The sequence below is a fragment of the Scyliorhinus torazame genome, chromosome 8 (assembly GCF_047496885.1).
Source record: "Scyliorhinus torazame isolate Kashiwa2021f chromosome 8, sScyTor2.1, whole genome shotgun sequence".
Taxonomy (NCBI): Eukaryota; Metazoa; Chordata; class Chondrichthyes; order Carcharhiniformes; family Scyliorhinidae; genus Scyliorhinus; species Scyliorhinus torazame.
In genome coordinates, this window is record NC_092714.1 from 238,485,628 (window position 1) to 238,503,800 (window position 18,173).

Genomic DNA, 18,173 nt, shown 5'->3' on the forward strand with positions numbered 1-18,173 from the left:
GTCGGGATTCTATGTTCTAAGACCAGCAGTGGGCTTTCCTCTGAAATTAAAGATCCCAGAGGTGGAAAATCCTGAGGTGGAGAGCTGGTGGTCAATCAAAGGCTGGCAGTTCTTCTGTACTCGGCAGTGGCACCAAGGAGGCAGCAGCATCTGCCAACCTGACACCAGTCCGAGACTTTGGATCAAGGAGGCACAGCTGAGTGATGGCGGGAAGGGTGTTTGCAGAAAGATAGTCACGTGGGGTGGAGTCCGTGGGGTGGATGGTCAGCAAGAAAGGTAGGGGTTAACTCTCAGTGACTGACCGAGCTGCCCATTCTGGGTTAATATCTGCAGCAGTGGGATGAGGTCGTTAAGAGAGCATTAATTACCCACATAAGGGCCTCAGTTGGTGGCTGTCAGTGAGTCCTCCTTCCATGGCCTTAATCCGCCTTGTCAGTGCTGACACGATAGGCTAAATGGCCTCCTTCTGCAAGGTAGCACAGTGGTTAGCACTGTTGCTTCACAGCGCCAGGGTCCCGGGTTCGATTCCCGTTTGGGTCACTGTCTGTGCGGGGTCTGCACATTCTCCCCGTGGCTGCGTGGGTTTCCTCCGGGTGCTCCGGGTTTCCTCCCACGTGTACCGAAAGACGGCCTTGTTAGGTGAATTGGCCATTCTGAATTCTCCCTCAGTGGACCCAAACTGGCCCCGGAGAGTGGCAACTAGGGGATTTTCACAGTAACTTCATTGCAGTGTTAATGTATACCTACTTGTGACAATAATAAAGATTATTATTCTGATCATAACAATTTTGTGATAATCGAGTTGGAGGCGGAAAGTGGTCCCGACCGACCACTCTCCCACCTGATTAAAGGTTCCATTGCCATCAAACTTACCGTAGGGGAGGGCACAAGGTTCAACCCTTATAATGTCTTACTATGATTAAGGCGCTAAATAAATGTAAGTTGTTCTGGCTTTACCTTTTCAATCAGCAGCTGTGCATTTAGAATTTGTGCCTTTCTGACTCATGAGAAGAACATTCTTAACTCTTTATGACCCTGTCATTCACTCTGTACATTTTCTTTCAACCCTGTAGGTTCCCACAAACCTTCTCCAAAACCTCACCCAGTTTGAATAGGAATGTACACAGTAACATTATGTGACTCATCCTTTAGTTCTCACTCCCCACAAAGGAAAGTGACTCACCTTCACTTGCCCAGAAATGGGAGAGCTTGATGGAAGATGTCGCCCTTTCGTCAGTGTGCCAGGAAATGTTCTTGAGCAACTCAGGAAAGGTCCCAAGTGACTGATTGAACTCCAGCTTAAAACCATTCATTGAGAGAACTCAAGTTAAATTCAGTTTTCTTCACTGAGCATTCAGTGATGTGCATTTGCACATATCAGGTAATCTCAGGTATAATGGGCGCGATTCTCCCACAGGGGGCCAGCACGGCGCTGGAGCGGTTCACGCCGCTCCAGCCTCACTTCCTGGCACGCACTGGGGGCGGCGCCAACCCGCGCATGCGCGGTGGCGACGCGCCAACCCGCGCACGCGCAGTGGCTTTACGGAACGTGCCGGCCCCGACGCAACATGGCGCGGGGATTCTGGGGCCGGATGCGCAACACAGTAGGCCGGGGGAGGGAGAGGCCGGCCCGCCGATCGGTGGGCCCCGATCGCGTGCCAGACCCAATCGAAGGCCCCCCCTCCCCGCCCCCCCCCCCCCCCACAGGCCGCCCCTCGACCCTTTGCGCAGAGTTCCCGCCGGCAGCGACCAGGTGTGGACGGTGCCGGTGGGACTATGCTTTTTCCGTGCAGCCGCTCGGAGAATCGGCGGCCTGGCCTCGTACAGCGGCCCGCAACTGGCGCCGCGCCAAACGCGCCGGCGCAAATGTGCCGGCGGCATGGTGCAGTTGCGGCGATTCACCGGCCCGGCGCGGGGCTGGGAGAATCACGCCCAATGATACCTGGATTTTTAAAATAATATTATTGTCAAAATATCATTGTAACATTGATCAGAGGTTTCCTGTTCTGTTTGTCTGTAGATGTTTTTGTGTGGACTGCATAGATATTCTAGTGGGTCCAGGTGCATCTGAAGAAGCCAAGGTACAAGACCCTTGGAGATGTTATATGTGCCTTCCGAATGAAAGCTATGGAGTGCTGAGAAGGCGTAGAGACTGGACCATGAAACTCCAAGAATTTTTTGCCAGCGACAATGGTCAGGAATATGTAAGTAGCCCAGCTTTTTTAAATTAATTTGTGGAATGTAGGTTTCACTGGCAAGACCAGCAATATTGCTCATTTCTTATTGCTCTTGAGAAGATGGTGGTGAGCTGCCTTCTTGAACCGCTGTCGTCGTGTGTTGTTGGTTCCTGGACTTTGACCCAGTGATGATGAAGGAAAGGTCATGGCCGGAATCCTCCGGCCGTTCGCTGGTGGCGCGATTCTCTGGTCCCGCCCACAGCGCACCCCTGCCCACAGATTTCCTGTTGGCATGAGGTGGCTTCAATGGGAATTCCCCAGAAGAGAATCCAACCGCGAGCGAATGGCGCGGTCCCTCCCGCTGCTGAGAAACGCGCGGCTGGGAGGAATCCTGCCCCATATGTTTCCAATCAGGGTGGTATGCGACTTGGAAGGGATTCCTGGAAATAGTGGATTGACCAGGCACCTGCTGCCTTCCTGGGTGATACAAGTTACAAATTTGGGCGGTCTTGTTGAAGAAGCCGTGGAGAATTAATTAATTTGTTGAATGTAGGTTTCACTGGCAAGACCAGCAATATTGCTCATTTCTTATTGCTCTTGAGAAGATGGTGGTGAGCTGCCTTCTTGAACTGCTGTAGTCGTGTGTTGTTGGTTCCTGGACAAGAGGCAAATGTGTCTTCCAGACAAAAGAAGTCATATACCAGGGCCGAGATGCTCCGAAACGGTGGCGAAGTGTTGATGCCGATGCAAACCGGAGTGTTTCACGCCGACGTCAACGGGCCTCTTAGCCCAGCGATTTTGTGGCCCACAGGGGGCCAGCACGGCGCCGGAGTGCTCCACGCAGCTCCGGCTGCCGATAAAGCGGCCCTGCACTTCCGGCTGCGGGTCCGCGCATGCACACGGCGGCCGCTTCCGCGCCGGCCCCGTGTGACATGGAGGAACCACACAGCGGGTTGGCACGGAAGAAGGTAGGCCCCACCCAGATCATGTGCGCCCGCCGATCAGTGGCCCCCGATCGGGGCCTGGCCATTGTGGAGACTGATCCCCCCCCCCCCCCCCCACCCCCACCAGGACGACCACTGCAGCCGCGCCGCCAGGTGGAACCATACGTGAACCACGCCAGCGGGAACTCGGCTGGTCGACCGCAGAGAATTGCCGTGGGGGCCTCCTACACCTGGCCCCCGACCAGTGCCATGTCGACCACGCATGCGCAACTGTCGCCGATTCTCCGGTCGCCGGAGGTTCGCTTCCCGGCGTCGGACCCGATCGCGGGTCTGAGGCCCCATTCTCCGCCCCCGCGCCGAGCTCAATTTCGGCCCGGAGAATCCCGGCCCTGGGACCGGTTTGACAGGACTGAGTTGCACCTGGTGAAAGAGAAGGTTGGAGCCATCAAACGAGCCTCAACGCCAGAGAATGTGACAGAGTTAAGGTCATTCCTAGGGCTTGTTAACTATTCTGGAAAATGTATTCCACACCTGGCAACCATACTGGCACCTCTACATGCGCTCTTAAAGAAACATCAGAAATGGACATGGAAGGTGCTACAAGAGGCATTCGCCAAAGTGAAACAACAACTATTATCCTCCAGGCTACTGATGCACTATAACCTGTATAAACCGCTGATACTTACGTGCGACGCCTCCCCATGTGGCATAGGGACAGTGTTGTCCCATCGTTGGGACAAAGGGACAGAGTAGCCGATAACCTACATATCAAGAACCTTGGCTGACGCAGAGCGCCGGTATGCTTAAATTGAAAAGGAAGGAATCATAGAAACATAGAATTTACAGTGCAGAAGGACGCCATTCGGCCCATCGAGACTGCACTGGTTCTTGGAAAGAGCACACTATCCGAGCCCACACCTCCACCCTATCCCCATAGCCCAGCAACCCCACCCCACACTAAGGGCAATTTTGGACACAAAGGGGTAATTTATCATGGCCAATCCACCTAACCTCCACATCTTTGGACTGTGGGAGGAAACCGGAGCTCCCGGAGGAAACCCACGCGCACACAGGTAGAACGTGCAGACTCCGCACAGACGGTGACCCAGCTGGGAATCAAACCTGGGACCCTGGAGCTGTGAAGCAATTGTGCTAACCACTGTGCTACCATGGAAGGACTGACTGTGATCTTTGCAGTTAAACAATTTCACCAGTATGCCTATGGACGTCATTTTGCAATAATCACGGGCCACAAGTCTTTGCTTGGCCTTTTTAAAGAAGACCAAGTGGTTCTGCCGATAGCTTCGGCCAGGATCCAGTGATGGACATTGCTGTTGGCAGTGGCAGTGGAATATATTTTTGAGTATCGCTCAGGCGCACAGATTGCACACGCGGATGCCCTTAGCTGACTCCCACTGCCTATATGCTCCCCGTCCCTGCCAGTAGCAGACAAAGCTGTGTTGGCACATAATTTTAAGGACACGTCGAGCGGGATTCTCTGCCGACAGAGGTCTCCGTTTTGCCGGCGCTCGGGGGTTTCCCGACGGCGTGGGGCTGCCCCACAGTGGGATACCTCATTGATCGGCCAGCGTAACGGAGAATCCAGCTCGTTGCCTGTCACAGCCTCACAAATTCACGTATGTACTCAGAAGGACACTAGTTTGGCAAAATTGCGCCACATCGTCCTACACGGGTGACTGTAGGGGGAACCTCCAGAAGAACTGCGAGCATATGCAACCAGGCACCAGGAGCTAAGTGTAGAGGACAGCATTCTCCTGTGGAGAGCCCGCATGGTAGTCCCAAGGCAAGGCCAAAAGACCATTTTGCAGGACTTTCAAGGTTTCCAAAATGAAGACGCTCGCCAGGTGCTATGTGATGGCCAGAGCTCGATGGCGATATTGAGAGGTTGATGCAGCAGTTTGCGGCGTGCCAGGAACAGCAAAAGCTCCCGGCATCAGCCTCACTCCACCCATGGGAATGACCGGGGCAGTTTGGGTACGGTTGTACTCCGAATTCGCTGGGCCTTTCCGAGGATCAGTGTTTCTGCTGTTGATCGATGCCCACTCAAAGTGGATGGATGCCTTCCGATACCTCACGAGTAATCGTGGAGAAGTTACGTCATTCATGCAGCATTCACAGTATCCCAGAGGTGCTTGTCAACGATAACGGCACCCCATTCGCAAGTGAGGAATTTCTGGGGTTTATGCAGACCAATGGGATGAAGCCTGTTTGAACCGCCCTACCTTGCTCTTCTTCGAACCATCTGGCTGAGCGGGCAGTACAAATCTTTAAGAGGGGCATGAAGAAACAAACCACGGAGTCAGTTGAAATTAAATTGCCGCGTCTTTTGTTTAATTATCGAACCGCACCACATGTGGCAACCGGGGTAACACCAGCAGAGTTACTGATGGGCCGACGGCTCTGAACCGGTTTAAGTTTGACATTTCCCAACCTTGGTGTCAAAGTGAGAAGAAAGAAGAACTCCAGAAGAGGTATCATGACCACCGGAAGCAGGATAGAGAGTTCAAACCAGGAGACATAGTGTATGTCCGGAATCTTGGGATCGGCGGGGGTTGGATACCAAGGACCATAGTGGAGAAGAGAGGACCAGTCTCCTATGCAGTCAAAATAAGAGAATGGATCGTAGACAAGCATGTGGACCATCACAAAGGCAAGGAACCCGCACCAGAGGTAGCCCCACCAGTCAAATAAGTCCCTCTCCCCCTTGCCTACCACCTATGAGCCAGGGAGCACAACTCTCCAAGAACCAGGTTCCAGGTTTGCATGAGATGGGAGACTGCACCAAATATAGATTTGGAATCCTCAATACTTTCGGAGGACAGCGTGGTCAGCGACGGACCTCCAACAGGACTCCCCCAATGGTCAGCATGCAAAATACATTCCCCAATGCGTCATACACCCCCCAATCCAGCCCCACAGCTGTTGTAAGCGCAGTGGCAAAGTGGCGAAGCAGACCTCTACATCCAGCACCTGAGGGACCTTTGGGCTTCGGGGGGTGAGGAGAGGAATGTAATAACCCTCACGTGACCTACAGGGGTGACTCGATTAATCTCCTCATGGGGCTGGTGGAATACGAGCTCCCCCTCTGATGAGCGGAGGCCCATCAGCTGGTCTCATAGAATCAACCCTGAAAAGCTGGCCCGGATTGGGACCGGCATGGTTGGTCATCCCAGTTGGGACCTATGTGCTGAATGCTGTGTTGTGGCTTATTTGTTTGAATCACCGTCATGGTTCTCCTGTCCTTTTATACAATCCATTTTGTAACGTGCCCCTGACTCCACATTCTCTGACCTTACTCATTACTCAATAATGGGTCTCTATTGAAGACCTTTTGGAAATCCAGATAATTTACATCTACTACACTACCACTGTCTACTCTCTGTTACCTGCTCAAAAAAATTAAGAAAGTCGATCAAGCAATATTGTCCCTTCTGAAATCCACGCTGGTTATTCATTATTATATTTCTTATTTCTAGATGTTCTTCTATTGTCTCCTTTAGTGAAGATTCCATTATTTTTCCTACCACTAACATTAAGTTGACTGGTCTATAATTTCCTGGACAGCCAGTCCTCTGGCATGACACCTTTTTCTAGCAAATTATTAAAAGGAGTAGTAATGTCTCTGCTATCTCGTCCGAGGCATTGAGTTTGTTAATTTTGTTCAATACATCCTTTTATTATTTTAAGTGCACCTCCCGTTACTTATCTTGTCATTCAATATAATGTCCACTCGTTCTGTCACTCTGGTAAATAATGAAGTGAAAAAACTATTTAATATTTCTGTTAAGTTCCGGTGGTGGCCATGCAGTAGAAGGTCGTGTATTTGGTAGCTCCCGCTCGTGACGGAACTTTTGGACCTTTTCTCACGACTTTTTGGGAATTTTATTGGAAAAATCGGTGGCGGGTGAGATAGTGAGGAGGAATACCCCAGCAGTATATGGAGACGTGGACCAGAAGTGGACTTATAAGAAGAAGTGGCCGAGCAAAGAAGGCGCATGCAGAACCTACAGCACAGGAAAACATGGTGGAGGTGCAGGATCCTGGCTTGGCGGCCCAGTGGTCAATGGTACAGTTGGTGAAATTCATTCAGGAGGATTTCACCAAGCAAAAGAAGGAAGGTTTAGACCCGATCAAGGCATCAATCGATCGGGTGGAACAGAGACTAGAAGCCCACGGACTGGCGATTCAGAAGGTGGAGGAGAAGATGGCCGAGCACGAGGACCAGCTAACCGCGTGGAGGCGGAGGTGGGGCTGGTGAGGGACGACCAGAAAAGGCTGCAGGAGAAGGTGGAGGACCTGGAGAATAGGTCCCATAGAACTTGAGGATTGTCGGCCTCCCGGATGGCAGCGAGGGATCGGACGCAAGGGCATATGGGGCGAGTATGCTTGAAAAGTTAATGGGTGATGGGGCATTTGCTTGACCCTTGGAAGTGGACAGAGCGCATAGAGTGCTTGCGAGGAAGCCGCGTGTGAATGAGCCGTCGAGGGGGATGGTGGTGGGAATGTACCGGTTCCTGGATAAGGAACAGATTTTGCGGTGGGCCAAGCAGACACTGAGCTGGAATCTACCAGGACCTGGGTGCGGAACTGGCCAAAAGAAGAGCAGGATTTAATAGAGTAAAAGCGGCCCTCTTCAAGAAGAGGGTGAAGTTTGGAATACTACATCCAGCTCATTTGTGGGTCACCTATGAGGGTCAGGAGCATTATTTTGGATCGTCGGACGAGGCAATGGACTTTGTTAAAGATATACGGCTGGCAGGTGACTGAAGACACTGAACTCTGGGGGCGGGTAATGCTGTATTGATTCTGTAACAGTTATTTTCATTTTGAACTGTACATGGAGTGCTTTCTGTATCAAGTTTTGGGCCGTTGCTCAGTTCTGTAAGTCAATTTGGTTCTTGGGGGGGGGGGGGGGGGGGGGATGGTGGGTGAATTTGTTTTCTTCTGTGTGTTTGTTGGGGACTGTGCTGTTTTGATTATGTATGTTCGAGCGGGGGTTGAGGGGAGGGAGAACAATAGTGGGTAGAATGTTTGGCGCCATGGGCGGGGGCTACCAGGTTAGCTGGGCGGGCTAGCTCACGGAAGCGCAGTGGGGGGGCGAGCAGGTGATACGTTTGTGGAGGGGGGGTTGGGATTGTTGTGCTGTTAATAGGAGGGGGAGGGGGGGCGAGAGGGAATTGCTCTGCTGACAGGGGAGGGATTGTTGTTGGGAGATAAAAGGGAGGTCGAGGACGGTGGGTGCCCAAGGGCGGGGCTGCGGAGGTGCGGGACATGAGCTGGAAGCTGGCCGAAGGGTGATGGTTGATCGGCGGGGGTGGGGGGTGCCTCCCGACCGGCTGATCACATGGAACGTTAGAGGGCTGAATGGACTGGTTAAGAGGGCTTGCGGAGTTCGAGCATTTGAGGGCATTGAAGAAAGCGGACGTGGCAATGCTACAGGAGAAACACCTGAGGGTAATAGATTAGACCAGATTGAGTAAGGGGTGGGTCAGGCAAATATTTCACTCGGGGTTGGATTCTAAGACCGGAGGTGGCACGATCCTGATCAATAAGCGGTGTGATTTGAGACCGGAATATAGTTGCGGATACGGGGGGTAGGTATATCATGGTCAGCGGGAAGCTGGAGGGGATGCCGGTGGTGTTTGTGAATATTTACGCACCAAACTGGGACAACACAGGGTTTATGAGACAGGTGTTAGGGAAGATTCCGGAAACTTGACTCGCATAAGCTGATCATGGGGGGGGGGGGGGGGGGGGAGGACTTTAGTACAGTCATTGATCCAGAGTTGGACCAGTTGAGGTCAAAGAAAGGGAGGATGCCAGCAGCGGCGAAGGAACTAAAGGGATTCATGGAGCAGATGGGGGGGGGGGGGGGGTAGACCCATGGAGGTTTGGATGACCAAGAGCGAAGGAGTTTTCTTTCTTTTCTCATGTCCACAAAGTATACTCCCGGATCGATTTTTTTAATCCTGAACAGGGCTTTACTGGCGGGGGTGGTTGATACCGGATATTCGGCGATTGCTGTGTCGGACCATGCCCCACATTGGGTGGCTCTGCGGGTGAGCAAGGAGGGTGGTCAGGGCCGGCAATGAAATGAAATGAAAATCGCTTATTGTCACAAGTAGGCTTCAAATGAAGTTACTGTGAAAAGCCCCTAGTCGCCACATTCCGGCACCGGTTCGGGGAGGCTGGTACGGGAATTAAACCGTGCTGCTGGCCTGCCTTGGTCTGCTTTAAAAGCCAGCTATCTAGCCCTGTGCTAAACCAGTCACTGGAGATTGGATGTAGGACTGTTAGCGGACGAGGGGCTGTGCGGCCGTGTGAGAGAGTCCATCCAGAACTATCTGGAAATAAATGACACGTGGTTGGGGGGAGCTAATATCGATACGGGCCCATAGGGAGAAGATGGAGCGAGCTGAGATAGATAGGTTGTTGGGGAAATACTCAGGTAGAGAGGAGATATTCGGAGGCCCCGGAGGTGGGGTTATTGAAGGAGCGGCAGAAGCTACAGATGGAGTTTGGTCTGTTGTCTACAGGGAGGGGCTGGCACCGAGCCAACCGGCAGCGATAGGCTGCCGTGGTCCCGCGCATGCGCAGAACGGCCGGCGTGTCCTTGCGCATGCGCTGGAGGTTTCTTCTCCACATCGGCCATGGCGGAGCCCTACAGAGGCCGGCGTGGAGGGAAAGAGTTCCCCCATGGCACAGGCCCGCCCTCAGATCGGTGGGCCCCAATCGCGGGTCAGGCCACCGTGGGGCCCCCCACCAGGGCCGGATCTTCCCCCCCCCCGCGGACTCCTGTAGACGGCCTTCTAGCCAGGTCCCACTGTGATGGACCATGTCCATTTCACGCCGGCGGGACTGGCCGAAAACGGGTGGCCGCTCGACCCATCGGGGCCCGGAGAATTGCAGGGGGGGCCGCTAATCTCCCTATTGAATGTCGATGCCGAACTGTTGGCTAAAATCTTGGCCTCAAGGAAAATAGATTGTGTCCCGGAGGTGACAGAGGAAGACCAGACATGGTTTGTTAAGGGCAGGCAGCTAACAGCCAACGTTAGAAGGCTCTTAAATGTGATCATGATGCCCTCAGAGGGAAGGGAGATGGAGGTAGTGGTCGCGATGGACGCAGAAAAGGCCTTCGACCGGGTAGTGTGGAACTATTTGTGCGAGGTGTTAGGGCGGTTTGGGTTTGGGCGGGGCTTCATTGATTGGGTTTGGTTGTTGTACCAGGCACCGGTGGCAAGTGTACGAACGAATTGGCTGACGTTGGGCTATTTTAAACTGCACCGAGGAACAAGGCAAGGATGTCCCCTCTCCCCGCTGCTGTTTGCTTTGGCCATAAAGCCACTGGCGATGCACTAAGAGCATCAAGAGACTGGAAGGGGTTGGTCCGGGGTGGGTAGAACACAGGGTCTTGCTATACGCTGATGACCTCCTGTCTATCTCCGACCCCAGTTTTCGGGGTACAAATTGAATATGGGGAAAAGTGAAATGTTTGTGATCCAGGCAAAGGGGCAGGAGAGGAGACTGGGAGAGCTGTCGTTCAGAGTGGTGGAAGGGAGCTTTCGCTATTTGGGAATCCAGGTGGCACAGGAGTGGGAGCTGTTACATATACTAAATTTGACCCAGCTAGTGGAACAAATGAAGGAGGACTTTCAAAGGTAAGACATGCTCCCGCTGTCACTAGCGGGGAGTGGATAGGCCGTGAAAATGACGGTGCTCCCGAGATTTCTGCTTGTTTTCCAGTGCCTCCCATCTTCCCACAAGTCTTTTTTAAATGGGTAAATAAGGTGATTTCTGGTTTTGTGTGGGTGGGTAAAACCCCGCGAGTGAAGAAAATGCTGCTGGAGTGCAGTCGGGGGGAGGGTGGGTTGGAGCTGCCGAACTTTAGCAACTATTACTGAGCGGCAAACATAGCCATGATTAGGAAATGGGTAGTGGGGGGGGGTCGGTGTGGGAGCCGGTGAGGGAGCGAGTATAGGCGGCATCGTGTAAGGACACAAGTCTGGGGGCATTGATAACGGCACCTCTGCCGTTCACACCGGCCTGATACTCCACAGGCTCGGTGGTAATGGTGGCCCTGAGAGTCTGGGGGCAGTGGAGGAAGCATATGAGAGTGAAGGGAGCATCGGTCTGGGCTCCAATTTGTAACAATCATCGGTTTGTTACGGGGAGGCTAGATGGGGGTTTCGGAGATGGCAGAGAGCAGGGATCGTGAGGATGGGAGATTTATTCATAGATGGGAGCTTTCCCAGTTTGGAGGGTTTAGAGGAGAAATTTGAATTGCCGGGAGGGAATTGGTTTAGATATCTGCAGACATGGGATTTTTTGAAGGGCAGGTTTCGACCTTTCCGCTCCTACCGCCATGAGGGATACAGGACAGGGTAGTTTCTAGAACGGGGGTGGGAGAGGGGAAGGTCTCGGATATCTGTAAAGAACTCATGGAGTCGGAGGTAACTCAGATGGAGGAGCTAAAGTGCAAATGGGAAGAGGGGGGGGGGGGGGGGATAGAGATGGGTTTGTGGGTGGATGCTTTGAGCAGAGTCAACACATCCTCATCATGTGTAAGGCTCAGCCTGATACAATTCAAGGCGGTTCACCGGGCACACATGACGGTGACCCGGAAGAGCAAGGTATTTAGGATAGAGGACAGGTGTGTGACGTGTGCGGGAGGGCCAGCAAACCATGTCCATATGTTTTGGGCATGTCCGAAGCTTAGGGGATTACCTTTCTAATGTTACCTGTGGTTTTATACTGTCTGTTCCTTAATAGTCCTATTCCCAATGCAGGCTTTCTTCTTCATTGATGTGCCTGTAAATTATTTTATTATTTTGCATGATGGTCCTTGATAATTTAATGTCATAGGTCCTCTTTGTCTTCCTAATTTTTTGACTTCCCTCCTAGTCTTTTTGTATTCTCTCTTATCATACACTCTTCTGATGTCTGTGTACTCAATGAATGCCTCTTCCTTTGAACCAATTAAACCAGCGAGTCCCACTCGTGTTTAGTTTATTTCCTTTTAGCAAAATATATTTTTCCTGTACTGTGTTGAATACATTTTAAATGTTCCGATTGTTGTTCTATATTTATGTTTGCCAATATAGTTGCCCATTTTATTTTCTCAAGTTCTCTTCTCAACGCCTCAAAATTAGCCTTTCTCTAATCTGTTAACTTTGTTTTCGTCACACTGATGTCCTTCTCTGTCAGCAACGTAAAGTGTGTTCCATTGTGGGGACTATTACCCAGATGTCCCCTACTTTAACTTTTTCTTCATCTGTTCTGGCTCATTCCCCATTATGAGCTCCATTAATGAATCCTCCCTTGTTGGGCTTTTTACGTATTAGGTTAGAAAGGTATCCTGTGCACATTGTAGGAGCCCCCTTACTATCTCTACCCACGTCTTCTAATAAATACAATGGGTGGCATTCTCCGCCGGCGGGATGCTCCATTTTGCCAGCGCCCGTTGGGTTTCCCGACGGCGTGGGGCTGCCCCACAATGGGAAACCCCATTGACCGGCCAGTGTAACGGAGAATCCCGCCGGCGGGTCGAGGCAGAAATGTTGCGTGACGGGACGGAGAATCCAGCCCAATGTGTTTGAAATCCCCCATTTATTACTCTATGTATTGCTCCTCAGTTCCCTAATTTATTTGCATATTTCTTCCTCCACCTCCATTCCACTATAAGGTGATCTGTAGCCTAAAATTAGAAGTGTAATTAACGTGTTCGATTTTTGTTTCTAAAGGACTAAGTTTATTTGTTATTAGTCTGTGGCATCCAAACAACCATAAATTACCGATTTCAACTTCTTTTTTTCAAATTCCAGGATCCACCTAAAATTTACCCAGCAGTACCTGCTGAACACAGAAGGCCAATCAAAGTTCTGTCACTCTTTGATGGGATAGCGACAGGTAATGTTCTAAAATTATTGTGTTGCAATAACTAGAATCATACCAAGCCTCGGTAATTATATGTATACATGGAATTTTACATTGTGCATTTATGTTTTTTCATGTATGGAACGATCTGTCTTGACAGTACACAGAACAACACTTTTCACTGTACCTCAGTGCACGTGACAATAAATCAATCAATCAAATTCTTTATTATTGAACATATGTTAGGCTTTTTCTCAGGGTTGGTCCCAGTTGGCTGCCATAGCTGAATAGAAGATTGGTGGAAACTTTGGAGAGATGCATATACAGAATTTCCGGGCAGGTTGCAGTGGCAATCTCACAAGTGAGGTTGTAATCAACTATTGTAAACCTGGAGGGACCAAAGTTGAACAGCACCATCCTTTAAAAAGTATATGTCCTAACATTTAACAGAATTCCAGAAAATAACTTAAAGACTGCAAAATAAGCTTGTGGTTCAGTTGATGGGTGTAAACCAATTGAATCTTGTGTTCTACAACATAACCTGGACTCATATTTAAGTAATTGTTATGGAATCAATCTCTAGTATCCATTATTCTTTAGATTAACTAATTGATTGAACCCGTGGTGGATTTTTACATTTATTTAAAATTAATCCACTTGAATTTTAGAATGACAGACTAACTGTTCGCACTCTTTTTGGGGGGGGGGTCCAGCAAAGGACTCTTAACTTTTGCAGTGATTAGCGTGAGGAAAGATGAGGCCTGTGGAACTGGCTTTCATTCTTCTGGCACTTCAAGAGGAGAGAAGGTGTCAAGGAAGGTGTCTGGCTCTTCAGAGGCAGAAGCAAAACCCTGAGGGTCAAGGGATGGCAAGGGGTGCTCCATTGGTACAGGAGGGACCCAGAGAGCAATCACTCAGAAGTGCCTTCCATGACCCAGCGTGTACAGACGGTGGCTGACCTTCCTGCAGATGAGCGAGAACCAGTGTTGGTGAAGACTTTGCCTATCAAGGGACCTGGCGGCTCACATATGCATCCTTCTGCAGGAGTTGGAGCCATGGGGACTTGGAGGGCCTCCACTGCCTGAGGCTTTGAAAGGCACAGCCACCATTTACGCGACTGGCTCCTTCGAGGGCTCCATGGGTGACCTTTGGGGAATTTTGCAAGTCTCCACACATAAGTGCTTCTTATGAGAGGTGATGGACACACACTCTTTGCAACGGCATGCAACTACACTTTCAACCAGGGCTAGCCAGGATGAAATAGCTATGGGATTTTCCCCTATTTCTGGCTTTCCACAAGTACAAAGTGCCATCAACTGCACCAAAGTGGCTCTCCGATCCCTGTGACATCAACTGCTAGGGCTTCCCACTCCCTAGATGTTCAGCTGGTCTGCAACCACACAAAGCACATCCTCCAAGTGTGTGCTAGGTTCCCGGGAAGTGTGGGCAGCACAGTAGCACATGTGGTTAGCACTGTGAGGGCTTATGTGGGTTGGTGCAGACTCGATGGGCCGAATGCCTCCTTCTGCACTGTATGTTCTATGTATGTACACAATCCATACGTCCTGAACCGAAATCAGATCGCCGCCACATTTGAGAGTCCACAGCGGCTATGGAGTTGGCTCCTCGCGGACAGAGGATACCCACTGAGGATTTGGCTGATGACACACTTGCAGAGGCCACAATGCAGCTGAGCCCAGATACAACAAGGCTTGTGCTGCTTCATGTATTGTGGGAGGCTGAAAATGAAGTTCCAGTGCCTGGACTGGTCTGTGGAGCCTGTCGTACAGTCCGCAAAGGGTGTCACAATTGTGGTCATCTGGTGCACCCTTCATAACCTGGCACTTCAACGGGGGAAGAACTGGCTGAGGAGGAGATGGAGGAGTGGCACATTTCCTTGGATGAGGAGGACATTGAGGTGCATGTTGAAGAGGAGATCCTGAGGGTGAGGAGGTCAGCCCTGGCTCAGTGGCGATGGCCAGATGGGGCAGGCGAGCTTGGGAGACACTGAGAACTGTCTGATTCATGGATGTTGATGATGTGGACCACTGAGCACATCCAAGCATCCTCACATCCCTCTTTTGTGTGTGGCTCTCCCACCTGACTTCTGGTAGCATACACCCCCACTGATGAGACTCATGTCATGGAGAGGGAGCGGTTGCCCATAGTCCTCACGTTGCAAGAGGGTAATGATAACTTGCAGTGGAGTCAGTGCATTGATCCTCAAAGAGCTACTGTGAATATCTGACCCTGTCAGGCTGAAGGCAGCTCTCTTATTTTCAGTGACCTGTGTCACACAAGTGATGTTGCGCAGAAAGTTTCACCTGTCATGATCCAAGCTCTTCCTCAGTAATCTGTGCCCTTGAGATTCAGTGTCATGAGAAGCTGGGCTAACTTGTTATGGGGTTGAGCAGCAGGGTAACATGCACAGAGATCATACATTGACAATGACTGGGATGGGTGTCGGTGGCTCTGTACATTGTGGGAGAAATCTTCATTCCAAATGAGAAACAGGCATGACTGCTGTGTTTAGTCACTGTGAGGAAATGCCACCTATGTGCTGGCAACATTGCAGAAAGCACATGGAGGAAGCTCAAGACTGAGCAGCAGCCTTTCTGTGGAACAGGAATCCTGTTGTCTGAGCGACACTCGTCAGAACAAGGAGCCAGAGAGAGGATGCAATAAGTGAAACTTTATTTACAGAGGTGAACGCTATCAACAAGTGCCTAACCTCTGTGCTCACAATGTGCAACTAGACCTTCTTAACCTGTATAATCATGTCGCTAAGTCTTGGATCCACAGTGGAGGTGGAGGCTGCCTGTTGTCTGCCATGTCCCGTCGTCTATGATGACCTTAGCGGGCGTCTGCTGGAGGGCCGAGATCTGAAGGGGCCCGGCCTGCTTTTGGGGTCCTGCTGTGTGGCGCTGCCAGCCTCCTTGGCCTGTGGAGCTTGAACTGAATCAGTAACAGGAAGATGGGATGTGGATGAGTTGGACACTTCCGGGGTCACCTGGGTGGATGGCACGGGCTGTGAAGCAGCTTTCCCTTCTCCCTATGGGTACCCAAGGGTACCGTCTATCCTTCTTTGGATAGATGGGTAGCCAGAGTGGGCTCAAGAAACCCTGCCGTTCTCTAACATTGGCACTCGTGGATGCCCACATGGCTGCAGCATTGCAGGACAGATGTCTTGCACCAATGTCTCCACTATGGCTACCACCCATGCTGTGTTGACCTGGTTGCTTCGGAGTGTCACCACTATCTCCTCAGACATAGAACATACAGTGCAGAAGGAGGCCATTCGGCCCATCGAGTCTGCACCAACCCACTTAAGCCCTCCCTTCCACCATATCCCTGTAACCCAATAACCCCTCCTAACCTTTTTGGACACTAAGGGAAATTTAGCGTGTCCAATCCACCTAACCTGCACGTCTTTGGACTGTGGGAGGAAACCGGAGCACCCGGAGGAAACCCACGCAGACATGAGGAGAACGTGCAGACCCCGCACAGACAGTGACCCAGCGGGGACTCGAACCTGGGACCCTGGCACTGTGAAGTCGCAGTGCTATCTACTGTGCTACCGTGTTGCCCATGGTAGGCGGTAGGACTCCTCATTCTGCCTTTCAATCTGAGCAGCGCAGTTGACATCACTTCCTGATTACTCCAGCTTTGCCTAGCAACTGAGGCATGACCAAGTCCAGAAGCACGTCATCGGACTGGGCCCCAGCAAATTCTGGCCTCCAGCAATCATTCGCATGCTGGAGCCCTTGGATACCCCTGCCTCTGCCTGCTCTGGATCAGAGTATTACGATCACAGACCAGACCCCAACATTTGCTAGGATACCGGACATAAACCCCAATATTTTATTTAATTTGTAAGACTGCGAGGAAAGCAAACTTTGTTCCGGGGGTGACGCCACACACAAATAGGGATATGGGGCTGGATTCTCCGATTTCGTGGCTATGTCCGCAGGATCCGTCTGGTCTTACAACTTAAAAGTCGGCGCGACCCCTGCGCCGATGCTCCGCCCAGTGGGGGAGCCAGCAGCCATGCCATGTAAAGTCCCTGGCTTTACCTGCTGATACGGACACAGAGTGACCATGTCCGTGGCCGCGTATGCGCACAGTGGTGGCCGCACCGTACAACATGGCGGCAGCCGCGTACAGACCGGCCTGCCAAAACTGCCCCCGTAACCCCCCTCTTCAACCTCCCTTGCCAGTGGAATGGCTCCCCCCCCCCCCCCCCCCCCCCCCCGCCAACTGTGGCACAGTCCGCAGCCGCCGCGCGAGGTCCCCGAAAAGTGAGAGGACACGCGCCCCACGTCATCGGGGACGCGGCCTATCGGGGGCGGAGTATCGGGGAGGGCCTCACGTGACGTCCTGTGGCCGTCCCAACGGCGTTGGGCGGGCGTACTCCTCGAGTTTGTGAGGATGTGGAGCATCGGAAAAAAATGGCGCAGCCCCCGATTCCGGCGCAAAAATGGATTCTCCGGCCGATCGCCGAACGCGATTTCGGCTTTGCCGATCGGAGAATCCAGCTCCCGGTATATTTAAACATTATTAATAATGCAGTATTAAACTAACTTTAACATCAAACAAAAAATTGCTTACAGTTACTAATTAAACAATGCTTAACAATAAAACTTTAACTCCTAACTGCTTTCTTTTTATCTCCAATCAAGCAAAACCCATCGGAGGTCAAAATCATCTTTTAAATGCAGTTGGCAAATACAGGAATTCTTACTGTATAGAGAATCTTGGTGAAACAGCTTTGAGAGAGAGATCCTTCAGGAAACAGCCTGCAGATTATTGCCTGTGTCAAATTAGTGTTTTACTTCCCAGCATTTGGCAAAATGCTCCTGTTCTGTTCACAGCAAATCTAAACTGAAACTCAACACCTGACGGCTTCAACCTCAGGCTTGTCTCATTAACTGCATCATTTCTAACCCACTGACTGGGTTATGATCATCTCACCTCGGCTACCCACAACCCCTCAATTATCTAATCCCCAAGGAACCTTCTTTTAATAAACAAACTTCCAATAACACATGGTTGGAAGGAATGATGATCTTACTTCTATGATAATTACCACTTCTGTAGCTCCAGTGTCTGTCTGCCTTTTAAGCCAGGATGTTTAAAAAAACCTTACTGCAGTGGAGCA

The 18,173-nt window shown here is 51.2% G+C and overlaps 1 protein-coding gene across 9 annotated transcripts in view; it reads left to right on the forward strand.

Moving 5' to 3' along the window:
- dnmt3bb.1 (DNA (cytosine-5-)-methyltransferase 3 beta, duplicate b.1) overlaps window positions 1-18,173 on the forward strand; it is a 352,173-nt gene that overhangs the window by 238,846 nt on the left and 95,154 nt on the right. For all 9 annotated transcript variants that reach the window (XM_072514981.1, XM_072514983.1, XM_072514985.1 and 6 more), the window contains 2 exons: window positions 2,021-2,204; window positions 12,964-13,048. In XM_072514981.1, the coding sequence (XP_072371082.1) occupies window positions 2,021-2,204; window positions 12,964-13,048 (269 nt within the window). The remainder of the gene's footprint in view (window positions 1-2,020; window positions 2,205-12,963; window positions 13,049-18,173) is intronic.